This window comes from Amphiprion ocellaris, chromosome 3 (genome assembly GCF_022539595.1).
Source record: "Amphiprion ocellaris isolate individual 3 ecotype Okinawa chromosome 3, ASM2253959v1, whole genome shotgun sequence".
NCBI lineage: Eukaryota > Metazoa > Chordata > Actinopteri > Pomacentridae > Amphiprion > Amphiprion ocellaris.
Window position 1 is genome coordinate 36367407 of NC_072768.1, and position 20291 is coordinate 36387697.

Consider the following 20291-nt stretch of genomic DNA (forward strand, 5'->3'; position numbering starts at 1 on the left):
TAAAAATTGTGATAACAAAATCACATGTATTACCCTGGTTTAAGCAAACTGATATCTTTTTTTTTTTACAATGTAGTTCTGTTGTTGCTAGGTACTGCAAATCTATACACCAAGTCAACTTCTTTGTGTGTACTTGGCAATAAAGGCTTTTCTGATTTCTGCTGTATTGTGTATAAATTTACAAAAAATAAATCATTTGCACTAGATAGCAGAATCAGTTTGATTTGATGTAGTGCTACAGTAAAAAGTAGAATATTTTTGAAGGACAAAAACATTAAAAAGCAAGTGGTGCACGTCAACAGAAAGTAAGTGTAGTATTTAAGGAATTATAAAAGTAATAAAGTCCTAGAGATAATAACAGTGTGCAGAAATGTGCAAATTATTCTCACGAGAATGTGCAAGATTATATACACACACACACACGCACGCACACACACTACAAACAACTGGAGATGTGCAAAGGATATTTAAAAAGCTGTGCATTAATGTAATGCACTGATCCAGTGTCTATGGTGGAGGGTTAGGGGGAGAGAGGGTCACTGGGGGACACAAAAACTGTCAAAAAACTAAAAATTCTGAGCTTTTGGCCACAACTGAGAAGTCATGAGTGACTTAGCTGCAGCCAACAGTCACATGACAACATTTCAGCTTTCAGTTGAGCTGCAGGTTGTGTATGTACAGAGCAGAGATGAGAAAATTATTTTTTAAAATATCAATAGTATGTATTTTTTGTCCAGTATTAGTAACAGCTAATTGGAGAAAAGTTAACTCCTGATTTGTTTCGAGAATGAAAAATGAGACCACAGTGAGGGAAAATGTGACGCCCAGAAGCTGCTTGTCGGGGCTCAAAGGGTGTAAAAGGTTTTCAACAAATCATCCTTAACTGAGAGTGTAAACCTGGACTCCTGCATCAGGGTAAATGAAGCGTACCTGGCGGGGTCGGGGTAAATGGGGTGGTCTCTTGATCCTGACATATCGTAGCGAGACAGCGATAACAGAGATGATTCCAGCAGTCGCCTGTATGAAAGAAAGAAGGTTCGATGTTACGACCAGACACAGGTACTGAATAAAATCAGACAGAAAAATGTTAATTTTCACTTACCCGAGACATAAAAAGGCCATTAACAGCTGAAAGACAGACATCTGTCCTTTCCCAAAGCTAACCCAAAGCTAAATACAAATGTCTAATGTAATCGCTGCAGTCTTCACTGATATATTACTGTGAGAATATTCAAAATAAGGTGTATTATTTAGCTTTCCTTTAAATTTTATTCAGTTGGAAGGACAGCAAAGACGAAGGAATGACGCAAAATGGAATAGGAAAGAAAACAAAGACACAACTATAAAGGGAAGCTAAATGACCACAAAGATACACAAAACAACTACAAAGGCATAAAAACAAGATGCAAAACAGCCAGAAAGAAACACAAAACAACTACAAGGACACTAAACAGCCACAAGTGATGACGTGACAGCAACCATGTAAAACAAAACAAACTACTAAGACGTGAGATGAGACACAAAACGGCCACAAAGGCAATAACAAAGTATTAAAAATAATCAACTACTTATCGATTTGAGTTCATTTTTTTAAAGGCTTCTTTAATGTGGATATATTCTGGTTCTTACCTTCTCTATGACAGTAAGTTAAATATCTTTGTGTTGTGGACAAAACGAGACATTTGTCTTCCTGAGCTTTCTACAACACTGATAGACATTTTCTGACATTTCACAGACCAAACGACGACTCAATTCACACAGAAAATCGTCAACAGTAACAATAATTGTTAGTTGCAGCTGTAACTGAACTATGAAGAGACTGTACCTCCTCAGGGAGTCCTCGTCTGGGGGGTCAACAGGCATTTCTTGGCTTAAGGCCTCCGGTGGCTCTGCCGATCGGCCGGCAGCAGCCTGCCGGTACACCCTCTCCCACTGCGCTGTGTCCTGGTTGTACACCAAACCCACGGCCTGCTCTCCAGGCTGGCCGGAGGACGGGGCGATGGGGAAGGCCACTGGTCCTGCTCCTCCACCTCCAGGAGGAGGCGGCTGCTCGCTGCCCTCCGGAGGAGCCCTCCTCTCCTGGGTTTGGGCTTCTAGTGTCCTCCTGCCTTCTTCAGGCTGCCAAGGAGAAGAAGAAGAAGGGAAGGTGGAGGAGGAAGAGGAGGGTTCCAGGGAGGAGGCGGAGGTGGAGGAGGCCTGGTTGGTGCGCTCCCAGCGCTGAGAGTCGTGGTTGAAGGTCAGCAGGTTGTGGCAGGCCCGGCAGCGGTTCAGATGGCCTCGGGAGGCCGGGGGAGGAACATTGTTCTCCAGGCTGTGGGAGGAGGGGGGAGGCGGGAGAGGAGGCTGGTAATGGATGATGGTGGGGGAGGAGGTGGAGGAAGATGAGGAAGGTCCAGGTCTGTCTGGGTCCATGTTATTATTGAGCAGCTCTTGGCTCTGCTCGTGGCTCTGGTCCATGGCGCCCCCTAACGGCGGCTCCAGGTCCTGCATGCGGTCGAACTCCATGAAGTAGCGGCTCAGGTTGCACTGCAGCACGTTGCGGAAGGAGGCCGTGTTGCTGCGAGAGCCGTCCCAGAACGGGTGATGCCCACTGCTGGTGCCGGCGGTGTCCCGGGCCCCGGGTTCTCCTTGTTGGGGGAAACCTCGGCCTTCAGTGGCAGAGGTGTAGACGGGGGAGTGAGAGGAGCCGTCTTGCTGACGGAGCACTGAAAGAAGGCTGATGGAGGAAGAGGAGGAGGTTCTGGGAGGCAGCATGCCTGGACCGACCCCACCCTCCCTCATGGTCAGCAGGTTGCGAGTCCAGTCAGGTCCGGGCCTGGAGGTGGAGAGCGGCTCGAGGCCGCTCGGTGCGGTGGGGTTTAGAGAAGTGCCAGCACTGTAGTAGACTGAGGTAAAGGCCGAGGGTCGCTCCGACGGCTGTCTGGGCTCCGTACGGGCCGAAGAGAAGGTGGAGGCTGGAGGAGGCGGGGGAGCGTCGGACGACACCCGGGGATCAGACGGAGTCACGGAGGAACCGTCGGCTGCCAGGGAGGGGTTCCGACTGACGGAGCAGCGGCTGCAGAGGCAGACCATGCCCAGGTGCTGGATGCAGCCGGGGAAGGGAGGCCCGCGCTCAGAGCTGGGGTACTGGGCCAGAGGGATGCTGGGAGACTCTCCAATATTGCTTCCATTTTCCCCGAGAGGCCGCGGCTGCTCACCTCCCGCCTGAGCGCCCGGCGAGCGAGACGACAAGATGTGGAGGAAGTTGTGTAGGATGGGTGTACGACGAACCGGCTGGGAGGGCAGGAAGGAGCGCTGACGGAAGTGAGGCATCTCCACACTGTCCATCGGAACCTCCGAGTCCTCCTCGCTCTGAAAGACAGCAGAGGCAGGCTGGGGGTCAGCTCAGACTAACTAAAGACACTCAACTTTCCCAAGAACTAATGTACAAGGACCTGCCAATGGGTCAAAGTTTGTCGAGTGTATTGTGATTTGTGTTTTAGCAGAAAATCTGAGCTTGCTGGAACAACAAAAGCAACTTGTTTGCAGCTACCAGTTTCTCAAAAATAGCGCATAAGCAGCTCGTTCTTCTAAACCGTATTAAAATCCATCACTTTGTCGTTTTACACTGTTAGACTTTTGTGTGAAATTGTGAGATTGCGGTGATGTTTGACAACCAAAATCTAATCAGTTCATCGCTGAATACAAGTGAACGTTTGTGCCAAATTTAAAGAAATTCCTTTCAGACACTCAGGAGATCTTGCCTTTATGAGAACAGGACGGACTAAATGCTGCCGTCAACATCGCTGATACATCGCAAACTTGTCCACTACTAAACATGGTCAACGATCTCACCTGCTGATTGGACGGATTCACGATCGCTGTGAGCAGGTTGTGGCCCAGAGGGTCAAACCTCACCAACCTGAAAAGAAAAATGGAACAAATGAATAAAAAACAGAAAGCACAAGGTGTTTTTTTGATGTTTTAATGGAAACTTTCTACATTCACCTCAGCAGCATCAACTATCAGCTACATGAAACAGCTTTATGAGGATATAAAGAGTCTACAATGTTCGGTACTTTAAGGGTGCAAAAAAGGGGAACCCTGTGAGAGCGGCTCAGTTGGACCTACCGGACTCTCTCCGTGTCGCTGCCCGTCTTGACCACGGCGAAGGGCTCCGGTCGGCTCCAGTCCCAGAAGTGGAGCTCGTTGTTGGTGGCGATGAGGAGGAGCTGAGCGGTCGGGTGGAAGGCCAGAGAAGCGATGGCAACGTTGCTTTCTGTGAACCAACTCTCACTTCCACCCTGAAGGAAAAAGACACCATACTCTTAATGGTGAAACTTTAATTCATACATTTCTGTTCCAAAGATTGTAAGTGAAGATGCATCACTAACTACCAGTGAGCTGTGTCTCTGAGGTTTAAAGGAGTGAAGGCTCATGCAGAAATGACCAGCTTATTGCAGCACTTTTAATAAAATAAAACCCACTGCAGCAGTTTATTCAGCAGATCAATACCTGAATCTCATTAAACTCAGAGTTGTGAATCAGAACCCTTGTTATCTGGATCAAGTTTGAGTATTTCTTTCGATTTTTTAATTTAAATCAAGATTTTTCAGACATTTTATTGAGACGTTTCAGACATTGCATTATTTTTCTGATATTTTTCTGATGTTTTATTTAGATTTTTCAGAGCTTCTAATTGAAAATTTCTCGACTTCAACATTTTTTCAGACAATTTACAATTTTTATTTTTAGTAAATAAATATTTTTCATATTTTTCCAGGTATTTCATTATGATTTTTCATTAAAAATATATATTTTAAATATCTGTCAGACACTTAATGAATATTTCCGAAACATTTTTTAGCCTTTAGTTTTTTTGTACATTTTAGGAATATTTATTTTGTTGATATTTTTCAGACATTTTATTTATATTTTTTCAGAGCTTCTAGTTGAAATTTTCTCAACTTCAAAGTTTTTCTGACACTTAATTCATCTTATTTTCTTGCTCACAATTTTTTCAAACATTTTATGAAATATTTAGGTGACATTTTTATTAACATTTTTCATCCCTTTCATGAAAAATTTTCCACACATTTTCTGAATGTTTTTCACCCATTGTACATTTTTTTTCCAGAGATTAAATAAGTATTTTTCTGATATTTGTATCAACATTTTTCCAGACATTTCCTTCATATTTTCCAAGCAGTTAAATAGTATTTTTCATTAAAAAACAAAAACGATTTTTCAGACATTTAAATTATATTTTTCCCACATTAATGCTTGTCAGGCATTATGAATATTTTTATCCAAATTTTCCAGACTCTTCAGTAATATTTGTCAGACATTTTATGAATGTTTTCTAGATATTTTTTAATTTTTTATTTTTTTTTACATTTTACGAAGAATTTTCAGACATTTGAGTAACATTTTCAGACACTTTATTCGTATTTGAAGACATTTTATGAATATTTCTGTAAAAATTCCACGAGTATTTGCCAAACATGTCAGGCACATGTCAGTCATATTTTAGAGGCATTTTCTCGAGATTTTACAGACATTTTCCTGAAAACTTATTACTATTATCTGGAGGTCGTGATACTTACATGCAGGTCCCAGATGCGGACTTCGCCATCAAGGCACCCGGAGGCCACCAGGCCGGGAATCGTGGGGTGAAAGGTCACACACCAGGGGGTTCTACGGTGGCCCACGAGGGAATGTAGGCACTTTCCAGTCTTCACCTCCGTTATGTAAATGTTGTGGTTGACGTGTGTGGAAGCCATGAGGGTCCTACAAGAAGCCGAAAGAGTTCCACCGTTAAAACAATTTCATAAATCACTCTCTATCCCTTTTATTATTTAGTTTTTGATACAGAACAGACAAAGCAGCACAATTAATAAAAGTAAAAAGGAACATTAATAGACATCCAGGTAGTTCTAATGAATCCGGCTTTCCAGTAAGTCACAGGTGATGGTGGAAAATTTTATAATAGCTTTTGCTTTTAAATTGTGGCTATTAAAAAAAAAAAAAACAAACTTGTGCTGCTTTTTTATAGAGAGCTTTGGGGATAATTCCAAGACACAAAACTCAGATCTCAGGTCCAGATTCTCTGAAACTAAATGCCTCGCTTGATTCCAAAAAGGATGAACAGATGGACAGAAACTTTAAACATCATCATCAGTTCCCTCCAGCAGGATGCTGACTGAGAATCACATAATTTGGATCCTGCCCAGGGCTGATAAAGAAACAAATCAGGTTCTCTCTCCAAAACGAGGAAGCGGTGGCAGTAAACAGACCTGATGCTATAAATAACTTGTTATAAATAACAACAGATGTGGTTTTCTTCCAGCTCTGTGCAAACACACAGCCTCTCTGCACATCTCACTGACAAAACTACCAAAATGAGCTTTTAGCTTCTCTGTCTGGATCACAGACTGCATTTAAAGATGCCCAACATCACCAGTTTGTACAGAAATGAAGCCATAAAATAAGAGAAATGTGTGCTGCCATGTTGTTCTGTCAGTCATTTGCCCATTAGCTGTCTAGCTAATAAGGCTGCACAGTGGAAAAGAAAACAACATGAAGAAAAATGTCTTGGACACAGTCAGAAAGATGGAAATCTGAAAAAAAATCTAATTGATTTAAATACTTATTCAACAAAAAATGGGAAAATGTCTGGAATCTACACTGGAAAACAAATAGTGAGCTCACAGACTTAAAAAAAGAAAGAAATTACATATTTACAGCTTTAATTAGTTTCAAGACTCGTTGCTCTGTTCAGTGAAAACACTGCCTGCAGTTCAACTGAGAAATCCCCCTTATTTTTACAGCATCTGGTTTGTGAAAACGGTTTGTTTTTAGCTAATTTGTAATAAATACACATTTAATATTTTCACGATTTTGATGCTCAAATTTTCTTCATTTTTGTGACGTTTAATTTATGAACTTTTAAACAGAAATAAATTGATTTTGAGGAAATATCACAAACTTAAGCTCAGAATTTGTAAAATTTCCCAACAAAACAGACGAGTAGTTTAAAAAAAGTTGAAAATCTGATGAGTATCATGATTATTAATTTTATTCAGGAGTTTAATTAGTTTCTATACTCGTCTCTCGGTTCAGTGAAAACACTGCCTGCAGTTCAACCGAGAAATCCCAGAATTTTTCTCACCTGGTTGTTGATCACAGCTGAGTCACTCATAATTTCACATTTGCGCTTAAAAATGCAGAATTTTTTTATTTTTACAGCATCTGGTTTGTGAAAATGGTTTGTTTGTGGCAAATTTTTAATCAATACGCATTTAATATTTTCACGATTTTAAGCTCAGATTTGCTTCATTTTTGTGATGTTTAATTAATTTAATTAATTTAACTTTTAAATGGAAATGAAATAAATTGATTTTGAGGAAATATCACAAATTTAGGCTCAGAATTTGTAAGATTTCCCAACAAAACAGACGAGTAGTTCAAAAAAAAGTTGAAAATCTGGTGAGTATCATTATTATTAATTTTCTTGCAGTCTGGGACTCCATTCTGGCTGGTGTTTTTTGTGCTTTTTGGTTACTATTTTGGCTTCTGAGAAATAAATAAACAAGATTGACTGCAGTAATGACGTTTAAAACAAGCCACAGAGACAAAATCCCCTAGTTTCAGATAAATTTGACATTAGAATGCCTTATTTCACTCTTTTCAGACTAATTTTTTGACACAGCTGAGTGGAGACTAGAAGCTTCTCTGTGCACTGCCAATGTTTACTGATTGCAGTGATAATATTAATGGAATAACAACATAAATTCATTTCTCCTGTGTATATATTATTAAAGTTGTGTTGTTAGTATCCTTGCGTTCATCTGTTTTTCTTATTTATGTTGTATATATAGTGTATATAGCTCATGTTTTTAATTTAAAGTTGTGTTTTATTTTTTTCTGTCACTTTGCTGCTGTGACGTTGCAAATTTTCCCTTGTGGGACTAATAAAGGATATTCTATTCTATACAGCAGTAATAATAATAACAGCATTTAGATAACACAGTTTAAAAGCAGACTTTACAAAGTAATTTGACAGGCAAAAAAGACGGATACTTGGCAAGAAAATACTACAACAGAAAGGACAAACAGAACATAAAAATGATCAGAGAAGCATTAAGTGAAAAACTGAAGTTAAACAGGATAAAAGACACAAAATGCAGAATTTAGGTATAAAAAATTAAAGGAACAAACGCAAATTGATACAAATAAAATAATAAAAACATCAAAAATGCCACAGCACTGAGTAAAAGATACACCACATTAAAGCAACTGTATAAAAATGGGTTTTAAGAAGTAATTTTAAAGAGGACAATGATTCTAGGAGCCTTATTTCCTCATGTAGGTCATTCTGGTGTCTATCTTTAAGCAGATTTTAAACAAAACAGGAGTTTTGGTAGAATTGAAATCATATTTAGCCTCTACCACATGCTCTGAAATAAAGTGAAGACTATTTTAAGTCAATATTTCATGGAAAGACGTGAACATTAGCAGGAATGTAGCACAAAGCTGTTTATTTTAATAAAAAAGTACAATAAAAATGTTTCGTAACTGATCAATTATATTCTCAATATAATGAAAATAATGGTGCGACCCTGATGCAAGCTAAAAATCTATTAACTTCCACCACAGAGTGCTTGTGTTCTGAGCTTAGTGCACAGACTCCGGTTGGCAGCGTCCTTCACTCCCGTAGAGCTGCCATGGATCCATCTTTATATACCATCTGCTGCCTTAAGCTCAGATATTCTCTACTTTCCAGGCCTCGTTCACACATTCACTGCTATAATTTTTAAAACAGCGCTCTTCCTCCTTTGTTCTTCAAATAGGCTTTTTACATTAAAATGCAAAAACCTGAAGCGCAAACCAACAGGCGGTGGTTTAACCGTCATCTAAAGCCATGTTGTCCAATCAGTAGCCTGGAGACAAGCCAATATCGGGGGAGCAACGAGAAAGGAAGGAATCATATGTGGACTGATTCGGATGCTTCTGTTCTTCAATATAGTGGAAGAATAACTGGACATTTATGTCAAGATATCCTAGTAATAGGTTAGTGTCGGTGCTATTTCCAAATCTCCTAATATAAATGAAACACTGCACATTTTGATGTCATGGCTCTCCTGCCAAAACCCTGTAAACACTACAGTGTTTTTGTAAATCTTCTCAGTCATGCAGGTCGCAGTAATCGCATGAGTTTCAATAAAAAGCAACCAGACTTTTCCTTTTGGTTCCTCTTTTTGGACGAGACAAGCCTCTTGAATGAAGGTGAAATGTCTTCAAGAGCCAAAAAAAGAGAAGTCCAGCAGCTTTTACCTCGAGTTCTTAAGCTCAGTTTTCAGTGAACTAAAACTATCGCATGTGGATAAAACAGGGCGAGTTAAATAACATCTATGTCTAGGGCTGAACAATTTGGTGAAAATATGTAATTACAATTCTTCTGACAGATAATTTAATTTCATTTTTGATCTAGTTTAGTATTCACTCCATAGCAGATTTAAAATATTTAATAGAGCATGACCACAAGATACCATCAAAAACACAACTGTCGCACAAAGAAAACATCATGACAACAGTTTAAATCAACTAATTTATATTCATTCAATAGTTCAGACACAACATGTACATGTGGACAGGGTGTGAGTGTGGCTGGATTTCTCACCTGTCGGGGCTGAACGCCAGCAGGAACGTTGAGCGAGGGCTATCCGGCAGCTCCACTTTCTGTCAGACACACAAACAGACATATTTACACTCAGTTCACTGGATTCTAAGCTGCATTCAAAGAAAGACCCCGTTGACACGACAACAGTTATAGGATGAAATGCAAAGGTTTCGCTGCAGCCTCCCATTTACACAGAAACGGCATTTTAGACAACCTACAACTGAAACTTTTGAATACGGCCTCCAGAGTGATATTTTTCTCTAACGCAACAGCTGCCATCGCCGTGTGAACGAGTAGCCGGAGTTTTTAGTGTGAGAACGCCGACGTCACACTCCGCTTAGTGCATTACACTTTTATTCCAGTTGCCATGCGCGAACCGGACATCAACAGGAACAATGGTGGTGTTACGGCCCTGGCCCTCTGCGCTCCTCCTCCTCTGTTGTGATTTGTATTGCGAACTGCTGCGAGCCTGTCGTACATCTTCGTCTTCCCCCGCCTCTGTGGTTTTGCCCCACCCGTGGCCAAGGAGCTGAAGACGGATTGATCCAGGAAAAAACCACCTCCACCAATCCAGGTGCCAGGTAGACTTCAAAAGGCTCGGTCATGCAACATTCGCCGGCAGTTCATAGGAGAAATGGAGCTGTCCAGTTAGGGATTCATGAACATTGCTGTTTTTGTGCTTCTTGTGTGTGGGGGGGGACTCAGAGTTAGTGAGCAGATCTTTGGTGCGTTACAAATATTAACAATTCTTTGTTAGTTCAGTTAGGGGTGCTACTGCACTGTATTTTGGTTAAGAGCTTCCCTTGTATTAATTATCTTTTATTTTCTTTCAATAGGTTAGTATCAACTTCTGAGTGAAGTTTGCTTTAGGGTATGTTTCATTCTTCTTTTTCCAGCCACACCCATCTGCATTTAACTCCCTCACTTTCTGTATTTTATTGTGAATATACCCCTTTCAAAATAAATTCCAGCCTGTCACTCTGCAACACAGCGTTGATTTTACTTTCTTTTGTTGCCATCGGGTTACCCTAGACAGTTGGGTTTTAACAGGCGGACAATAAATTCAGTTGGTAGTCCAATAAATTTGGATTACTATGTTGGGCTAGTACTCCTGAGTCTACTGAATTTATTGAATCTCCTTCAGCAAAGTGTGCATTTGTTGCGCCATTACTGCAATCAGCGAAGACGCATTCCATATATACGCCAGATAATCAGCCCACCTCTACGTCGGCTGTACTTCTTCTGGTCTGTGGAGGGTAGTGCTCATGTGGGTTGTTCCTCTACAAAGTCACATCGCCAACTACTGGCCTGGCATGCACACTACAACGTTTTCATTCCTTCCAACGTTAAAGCAAAAACGCAGATTTTTTTTCACTCAATTGTCGTGTAAACCCAACAAGGCAAAGGAAATATGTTCATGTTTTCGGGTGAAGTGCTGTGTAAACGGGGCCTAAAACACAACAAAAATGTCTGCAGCTAACCATCTATTAAAGAAAAATCCTATCATTGATTACATGAAAATAAAAGGAGCAAATGTCAGAGAGACAGAACTGGGTTGCAGCTGATCGTTTGTCTCATTTCTGTCCGGCAGCTTCTTCCTGAGACGACGTTTATTCTGAAAAGCCCTCAGTGGGGAGCGTTTGAATAGAGTCTGACCCAGACTTCAGGGATACAAACACAATCAGAGCAGTGTTGGAGCAGCGAGGACGGACTCGGAGCAAAGTAATGGACTGTTGGTCAAGAGTGTGGCTGGGTTTGACACCATAATCACACGTGTGAAAGCTGTACACGCTGTAAACAACCTTAAATATCTTTATTATTTTTATCTTTATGGTTTTATGGTGTGCTTCATCCTTATCTATCTGCCATAATGTGTCATTTTCTCCAGTGGCAGAACAATAAAGTTTATCTGGAGTTAATAAACAAGGCTGAACAGACATTTGCCAAGTCGTAATCTGCATTTTTCCACTAATACCTCACTTTTCAAATGGTTATTCAAGAAAGTAATCAACCAGTTAATCAATAACAATAGTAAATGTTCGCCCTCACATAAATAATTACTAATAATTCCATTAATGAGGGTTTCTAATAAAGAGAAGAATTTTTGTCGGCACCAAAGAAGTACCAGTTTTGCTGATTGGAGTTTTATTTACTGAAGCATAAAAGACATCTTTGTGTATTGAAGTGTCAGAGATTTCTGTGACATTAGAAAACACAGACTCACATCAGTTTTCTGTTGTTTTTAGGTGCACCATTCAGGAGTCGTGCTCTTCATTTTGTTTGCACTCTATAGTTCCACAATTAAGGCTTTTTTTTCTTTTCTTTCTGCCCCAAAGGCCCAAATCTGAGCCAAGACCCTGTCAACTAATCAATAAACAACACTTGGACCTGGACAAGAAGCAGTAAATTGGTGATTAGCTAAACCAATAAAAATTTAATTAATTTAAAGCCCATTAGTGGATTTTATATCAGGTCAGAGGTCTGGAGAACAGCCCTGGGGATCTTCCAGGAGGTATGAAATCACACAAAGCCAATAACAACAGATTAGAAAAGTAATTTCAGATTCAATATAAATCTTTTTTGCTTCACCTGGCCACTTCTCGTTACGCATCACTTAAGCCAGCTGTATGTTTTATTTATAAAGGCCTTTACTTTGCAAAATGCTTTAACAGAATTCATCCTAAAAACAGCATTGCAGGTTACAGGACATCATTTTGCAGTCTGACTGCTGCTGCAGACACTTGATACTGTTTGCAGAACAGACACCTTAGCATCCTGAACACGACTGTAAACTCTACGGTAAATGATTTATTAAGTGCATCTTCATTTTTAGCTCATTGTAACTTTCTTGAAGAGTAACTTTCAGGTCGAATTTTTACATATACAGCTGTCCCTCGCCATACAACTAATTTTGTATCACAGATTTTTCCCTATACAGCGGGATTTTGCAATAAAGTGCCTGATGAAGTGGCGCTTTCAGAAGAGCTATAATGCTCTTTAATGCTCTTTTTGGCAGTACATTCATCTCATCGACATCATTCAAGTTGTAGTATATTCACTGGTGAGTACCCATGCAGATTTTTATATTTTGTTAAATTACGTAGGTTTAAGAGTGTATAAAGTGCTTAAGAGCATAGGAAGTGTTTCTAAGAGTGTGAGGAGGGTTTATAAAGCCTTAAAATATATAATAGATGAATAATAAAACAAATATAAGGTCACCACCTATCGCGGGGGGTTCTGGAACCTAACCCCAGCGATAGACGAGGGACCACTGTATTCTTCATATTTTTGAATTTGAACAGTTAAGGCTGATAAAGGATCATAATTCTAAACTTGTGGTTGTCATGCAAGTACAAATTTACATGTTGAAACTCTTCAGTGTCAAAATACTGTTTTGATTCACATTTCTTACTCTCAAATTGGACCCATCTTTGGTTGATCAAACTTTTCTAACAGCTGGAATAAATGAAGCTGGGATAAAACACCTAAAATGACCCGAAATGTTACTGTAGTGCTCATATAGACATATTTTTTTTAAATCTAGTTTCTACACGTATTCACCGGGGTAACCAACCTGCAAGGTGCTCTTTAAATTATTTTTCTTTCAACCTTCACACATTGCAACCTGCCACACCTTCCTCGAAAAAATGTTTGCTTACCTCGACTGAACTGAATTGACTAAATGCAGGTTAAAGAAAACCATCAGAGACTTTTCGAGCTGTGTAGAATTCCCATACCTGACTCTGCCATTTCATCCAGCGGACTTTCTCCTCCACCAGCAGCTGCAGGAGCCTCTGAGATCCGAACGTCTGGGAGCCCCTCTCCCGGCTGGACAAGATCCGGACCGAGTTCCTCTGACGGGACGCCATGTTGCTACCGGTGGCCTTGGCTGATTGGCTGCTCACTCCCACTGCTGCCAGTCCGTCGCCATGCAGAGTCTAGGCTGAAAGACAGCAGAGCAGTTGTTCAGTGTGACTGCACACCGGAGGAAGTTGGCCTCAGCGTCAGGGCAATCCGCTCCATGAGGCCACAACACAAACTTAGCCCAAAATAGACGCAGTCGAAAGAAATGTCGTTAATCACACATGCTGCAATATGTGGTTAATCTGAAGAGGGAGAGGTGAAGAAGAGCAGCTTCATGTCTGCTCCGAGTTTAAATTAAAGCCAAGAAATTAATTATAAAAACATTTGAAATGGTCATCAATCATTCTTCTGAGAGACCTCAGCTTCAGAAATGGAACAATGCTGCTTCAGAACCCTGAAGTGGCACTTTGTGTGATTCAGATGTGGCAGATTCATCTTACAGTCATATTCAGACATGCAGAGACTGAACAGAAAGAGAGACATATTTGCATCGAGCAAATGATGCAGCAAGAAACAAGCTTTAAGATATAAAAATATAAAGAAAAAACTGTTTCACTTTCTGATCAGTGCAAAATAAGTTCTGAAACCTCCATTTGAGAAAACTGAAACTCACTCGTAGTCAATTCCTAATTTTTTGTCCTCAATACAAGTCATTAAATATTTAGTGTCTGCCAATGTTCAGTCCCCATCCAATCCAATTTTCCTAGATAACACACAAAGTAATTTGAAGATATTAAAATCAATTCAATGCATTTCCTAGAAATATGACGACCTCTTTAATGCATTAAAAACAAGAAAAGCACTCAGAGAGCGCAGTACTCCACCAAGGCTGCTCAGTCGCATCATTTCTGACGGCTGCAATCTTGAAAAAAGTTGTGGCAGAAATCACAGCACTATATAATGTGGCCATTTAATATAGATGTACTGACAAACAAAATGACCTTGCACTGAGCACAGGCGTGTGTTCTGCATGTGTGCGTCATGTATGGATACCAAATCATGTGACCTAAATATGTAGCGGGCGGCAGGAATTGATGGGACTCAGAAACACCCCCACAATTTAATCAGTTGTTCGTTGTATCATTTCTGCTGGATAAGTCCCAATAAGTCTGCAGTGGTGGATTTGTAGTAGGATCACAATCATGTGATCGTCAGCAGGCAGCTGACGTAGTGTTCACTTGTTGTCATGGTTACAGTGATGTCGTGCCACTATCTGGCAATGATACAGAAATGTTTAACAAATCCGTGGATCCAGACTATAAGCTGCATCACTGCCAAAATCTAATCACTTGGTCCTTGTGTCATTTCTGACCTTCCCTGAAAGTTTCATCCAAATGCGTTGGTCTGTTTTTGAGTAATGCTGCAAACAGACAGACAGACAGACCAACCAACGATTGATGATCATCACATCACTCCGCCGCATTCCTTGGTGGAGCAAAAACATTCTGTACCCAAGCTCTGCCTCAATGTTAACCTTGTTGTAAAGCTCCAGTAGGACTATCTAAAATGTAATGTGGAGAGAAGACAAGCTCCTAAAGATGCTAAAAACCTGTATTCTCTAAATGTATGTCAAAACATGTTTTCTAAATCAACTGTAGTAGTGTTTAACACACCAAGACGCGGTCACTTGGACTAACAGCAGTTTTATGTTTGCAATCAGAAATGGTAGTGGGAGTTTAGCTGGCAACGGGCACCATGACAGAGACTTCTGTGACACTTAATGACCTCCGGGGAGAGTTAATGTATTTGTATGTCTTTCTACAGCTCGCACTCTTGTTTCTTGACATGTGTGACTGTAATTAAACAAAGGACAGAGCTTAGATTGGTGCCGATATTGGCCAATTACAAAAAGACGAGAAGTCTTAATCTACACTACCGTTCAGGAGTTTGAGGTCACTTAGAAATGCCCTCATCTTTGAAAGAAAAGCAGTTTTTTCCTCAATGAAGACATCATTAAATGAATCCGAAATCCAGTCTAGACATAGTTAATGTGGTAAATGACTATTCTAGCTGGAAACAGCTGATTTTTAATGGAATATCGCCATAGGGGTACAGAGGAACATTTCCAGCAACCATCACTCCTGTGTTCTAATGCTACATTGTGTTAGCTAATGGTGTTGAAAGGCTAACGGATTATTAGAAAATCCTTGTGCAGTTATGTTAGCACATGACTAAAAGTGTGAGTTTTCATGGAAAACATGAAATTGCCTGGGTGACCCCAAACTTTTGAACGATAGTGTAAATCCTTCGTAAAAACCCTCACCGAGTTATTTGGACATTATCAAATTCTATAACTTGGATTTTTGCTCGGTTAAAAAAACTACATGAACTTTTTCATTAGAGCCAGCAAATATCCAAATGACTGGGGAGAGAAACTGGTTGTTGAAGAATCTATACCATCTGATATGCTCCTTTATAAGAACTTTATTTTATTCTGCAAAACATAATGCACAAACAAGATGCTTGCTGTAATTTCGAAACCCAATTATTTCATAATCCCATATTTGGTTTTCTGATACCAAGCTTTACATTTTCCGTAAGGCTACACCACAACTGGTTTGTAGTTTGGGTGTTGACAAATTTGGTACTAAATTTCCGACGCTGGCCACCGTTTAGTCTGATAACCACTACATACTTGCATCTACCAACCAAAAACCAGCGTTTATCCTGGCTCAGCTCAGAATTGCTATTTTTTAGGCACAACAGCAGCACGATCAGTCCTTTTAGAGTGAAGACAGTGAGTCTGTACTACTATATTTAACAGAAATCTCTACATTTTGCTCTTATTTCTCAGCATTTCCTCAACAAAAATGTCTAGAATGTTTGAATAAATGACAACCCTTTTAATAAAGCTGGCTTAAACAACCGAATTGCTGTTTATATCCTCAATTCTTATCATTTCAGTGCTGGCTGGAACATCTTTTGTGGGCGCCAAAAGTACCCCTACGCATGAACAACCCTGAAAACAACACAGATTAAAGGGGCTCAGAATGTTTGGACGATGCACAGTTGTTAGTGGAGTTAATGACAGAAACAACCAAAACAGGAACGAGCCAATCACGTGACGGCGTTAACCAGCTGCAGGTGCTGAAAACATCCTGCGAGCCGATCTGCACCCATAGCAGTAATTAGGCTCGGCGCTGGTTCCAAACCTGTACTAGCAGCTGATTTTAGCGGCACCCTGGCAGGTTTGGGCTGTTTGCAGCTCCTCCTCCTGACAGATCTGGATAACGTTGCTGCCAGAAATCCCTGAACATCAGGTCTGGATCCCCACAGACGGCAAAACTCTGCTGATTTTATAATCGATGAATCATTTAGTTCTCTGCTCACTTCATGTTGGGCTGAAAGATGTAGTTTTTTTCATGATTCTGCACCTACCTAAAGGTTAATTCATGTATTTTGTGTTTGATTAATTGAGACTACAGCTGCAACTGTGGATTACTTTAGTTGCCGATTATTTTCTGGACTAATCAATTGGTTGTTCACTCTAAAAAATGTCAGAAAATAGAGAAAAACGTCAGTGTATTCCAAAACCCAAAGATATTCAGTTTGTTATCATAAGGGAGGCAAGAAACCAGCAAATATTCATATTTAAGAATCTGCAATCGGATAATTTAGACTTCTTGAAAAGAAATTACTCAATCGAATATAAATATAGGTGGAAATTAATTTAATGGTCAACAAATAATCAATCAGTAATTGTAACTGTAGGGTTTATGAGGTCATTTAGCTACAGTTTGTACTTGTTTTGCATCTGTTAGAGCTTGTTTTTCTTACCTGTCATCTTATTTTGCATTAATTTCTGGTTATTTTACGTGTTTTTGTAGGTTTTTTGCATCTTGTTTAACATCTCTGTGGTCACTTCTTCACTTGTGGCTGTTTTGTGTCCCGTTGTCGAAGTTTTGTGTCACTTTCTGGCCATTTTGCATTTTGTTTCCATGTTGTCATAGTTGTTTTGCATCTGAATCTAGGTCATCATATTGTGCGTCAATGACAAATAATTGTAGCTCTAGTGTTTTAGTTATCATTTAGCTTCAGTTGTTGTGTGTCTCTTGGTGCTTGTTTTTCTTTCCTGTCGTACTGTGTCTCATTTTGCATCATTTTCTGGTAATTTTACGTGTTTTTGTAGTGTTTTTCCATCTTATTTAACATCTCTGTGGTCACTTCATCACTTGTGGCTGTTCTGAGTCACTTTCTGGCCGTTTCGCATTTCGTTTCCATGTCGTTGTTTTGCATCTGTCTGAATCTCCGTCATCATTTTGTGCGTCTTTGTGGTTTTTAGCTTTCCTTTGCAACTGTTTTGTGTCACTGTGGATGTTTTTCTTTCCTGTCCTGTTAAGTCTATGTTATTGTCTTTGCTGTTGTTTCAACTGAAGAAAAATTTAATAAAAAGCCTAATTTAACTTGAAAAATGCAAATCGTACATTTAAAAAAGCCCAAGAAGACATCATCTAATGTCTTGGTTTGTCCACAACTCAAAAATATTCAGTTTATTGTCATAGAAGAGGGAAACCAGAAAATATTTACACTTGAGAAGCTGCATTCAGACAATAATGTTTCATCAAAAATAATAAAAAACTAACCGATTGTCAAAATAGCTGATGATTCATTTATTATTTGAGAATTAATCCATTAGCCATGGTAAATCTATTCATCAGTTGTGCTTTTTCACAAAATTGTCCATTTAATGTCACAGAGAGGAAACAAAGCAGAAATTACTCAAATGTAAGATGCCAGAATCAGTGAATTCAGACTTTTTCTTCTGAAAAATAAAATCACAAACAGATGATAATGAATTTAGTAGTTGTTAAATTTCAGCTCAGTGTAAAAATAATCATTAGTTGCAGCAATCTAATTTAGATATTATGTTCATTTTTGCTAAAATGGGTGAAAAGCTAATGTTTGTTTTTGGAAAATCTCAAATAGAGCTGTAGTAATTTTACTTTATCTGCCCTGTATTAATCTGGTGATTGATTTCTTGATGTTTAAACCTGAAAAAAATGAAAAATGCTCATCATATCACCCTAGAACGCCATCAAAATCCAGTAATATTCAGATTACTCTCACAATTCTCGCGAGAACATGAATTATCAAAGTAGAAGTTGGTTAATTTTCAGTCCCTGCAGCTTCAACATCCACTGCAGAAACCATCCTGAAAACCCTGAATGTGAGGCAGTGGTTAAAAACTCCCAACCCTGAGCTGAATCTTGAGTTTGACTCTGAGTTTCTATTTAAAACCACATGCAGGGAGCTTCGGCTGAGATCAGCCGGAGGCAGAAAGGCCCACAGAGAGCACGTTAAATTACACTGCACCTCCATGACACAGCACAACTCGCTCCGCTTTCAGAGTTTGCCAAGTCATTTAATTTCAACATCGCCGCGACAGCAGCGGTCTAAAGGTTAGAGAAGAAGCCTGAAAAACACAGGTTTGGATGTGCAGACTGGCGGGGAACAAATGGAGGCTGAGCGCCGGCTAACGAGGTGCAGCGTCTCGGCAGCTTTCATCAGGCTGCCCTTGATCCCACCTGCTCACAGCTCTGCTCACTTCCCGCTGTGAATGTTTGGAATATTTGGGAGCCGAGCGAATGTGGAGTTCAATCAACTGTCACTGGGATAAATGCACCGCAAGGCAGAAACGCTGGTGGCTTAACGATAATTCAACAGCAGTCTGCAGCTGCTGGAGACTCCCACGCATATTAATCTGATGATTATTGGCTTAAATTAACTGAATATTTGCTCAGAAAAAAACTGATTTTTCAGTATAACATTGCAGAGCCTAAAGTGGAGTATTTAGACTAAAAAATATGCTGTAATTTTTAATCATATACACCAAACATAATAATTTTAATGTTTGCAAAACTGAAAATAGCTGAAATTTTCTTGAAATACCAAATTATTGACCTGTGTAGCTGTGATTAGTCAATTAATCAATTAGCATCTGAAGAGATATTAACTGCCAACTATTTTGATAGTGCAATCATCTTTTTATCACTATTTTTAAGCATAAAAGTCAAGTATTTCCCAGTTGCAGCTTCTAATATTCTTTCAAACACTCGATAGCAAACTAATTATGAGCCTTGATTAACTGAAAATCTAAAAAAAAAGATAAAATTTGTCAGAATAACCTTCAGACGTCTGAACAACACTTAAGAACCAAAATAAATTCACTTTAATGTCACATAAAGCAGAAAACAACTGAAAATCTGTGGTACAGCTTCATGGAAATTGAATAATTGTTGCAGCTCGACTTGCTCTACACTGTCTGAATTACAAAAGTTAATTAGAACAGAAAATATTTGTCTCTTAATTAGTAAAAAAAAAAACAACCAAAAAAGAAAACATGAACTGCAACTTTTTAGATAAAGCTTTTAAGTCAGAAAAGTCAAAAATGTTAATTCTGCTAACTGTAGAACTTAAAATCTGACCTGCAGAGTAGCAATAGTTTGGCTGAACATTACTTGCCAACTCTTTTACTTAGCAAATATTCATTTTAATAACTCTTTCTGCACATAAACGTCAAATGGCTCGAACTAAAGCTGCAACACAAAAAAAATAACTCTAAAATCTCAGATTTTAGCTTCTTTAACATAAATAAACTGAAAATCTTTGGGCTGTGGACAAAACAGGACATTTAAGGATGTCATTTTGGGCTTTTAGAAGCACTGATCAACAGAAAACAATTGAGAGATTAATGGACAATAAAAACTGTAATTAGCTGCAGCCCAAGTTTCAGCTTCTAAAATCTCATCATCTTTGGGTTGCACAA

General features: G+C 39.5%; 1 protein-coding gene across 1 annotated transcript in view; it reads right to left on the reverse strand.

Moving 5' to 3' along the window:
• Window positions 1-20291, reverse strand: part of ambra1b (autophagy/beclin-1 regulator 1b) — a 55026-nt gene that overhangs the window by 31534 nt on the left and 3201 nt on the right. The window contains exons 2-8 of the mRNA XM_023284648.3: window positions 13399-13604; window positions 9662-9720; window positions 5586-5769; window positions 4111-4283; window positions 3835-3901; window positions 1826-3351; window positions 931-1017 (exon numbers count right to left, since the gene is read on the reverse strand). Coding sequence (XP_023140416.2) covers window positions 931-1017; window positions 1826-3351; window positions 3835-3901; window positions 4111-4283; window positions 5586-5769; window positions 9662-9720; window positions 13399-13530 — 2228 coding nt within the window. The 5' untranslated portion in view covers window positions 13531-13604. The remainder of the gene's footprint in view (window positions 1-930; window positions 1018-1825; window positions 3352-3834; window positions 3902-4110; window positions 4284-5585; window positions 5770-9661; window positions 9721-13398; window positions 13605-20291) is intronic.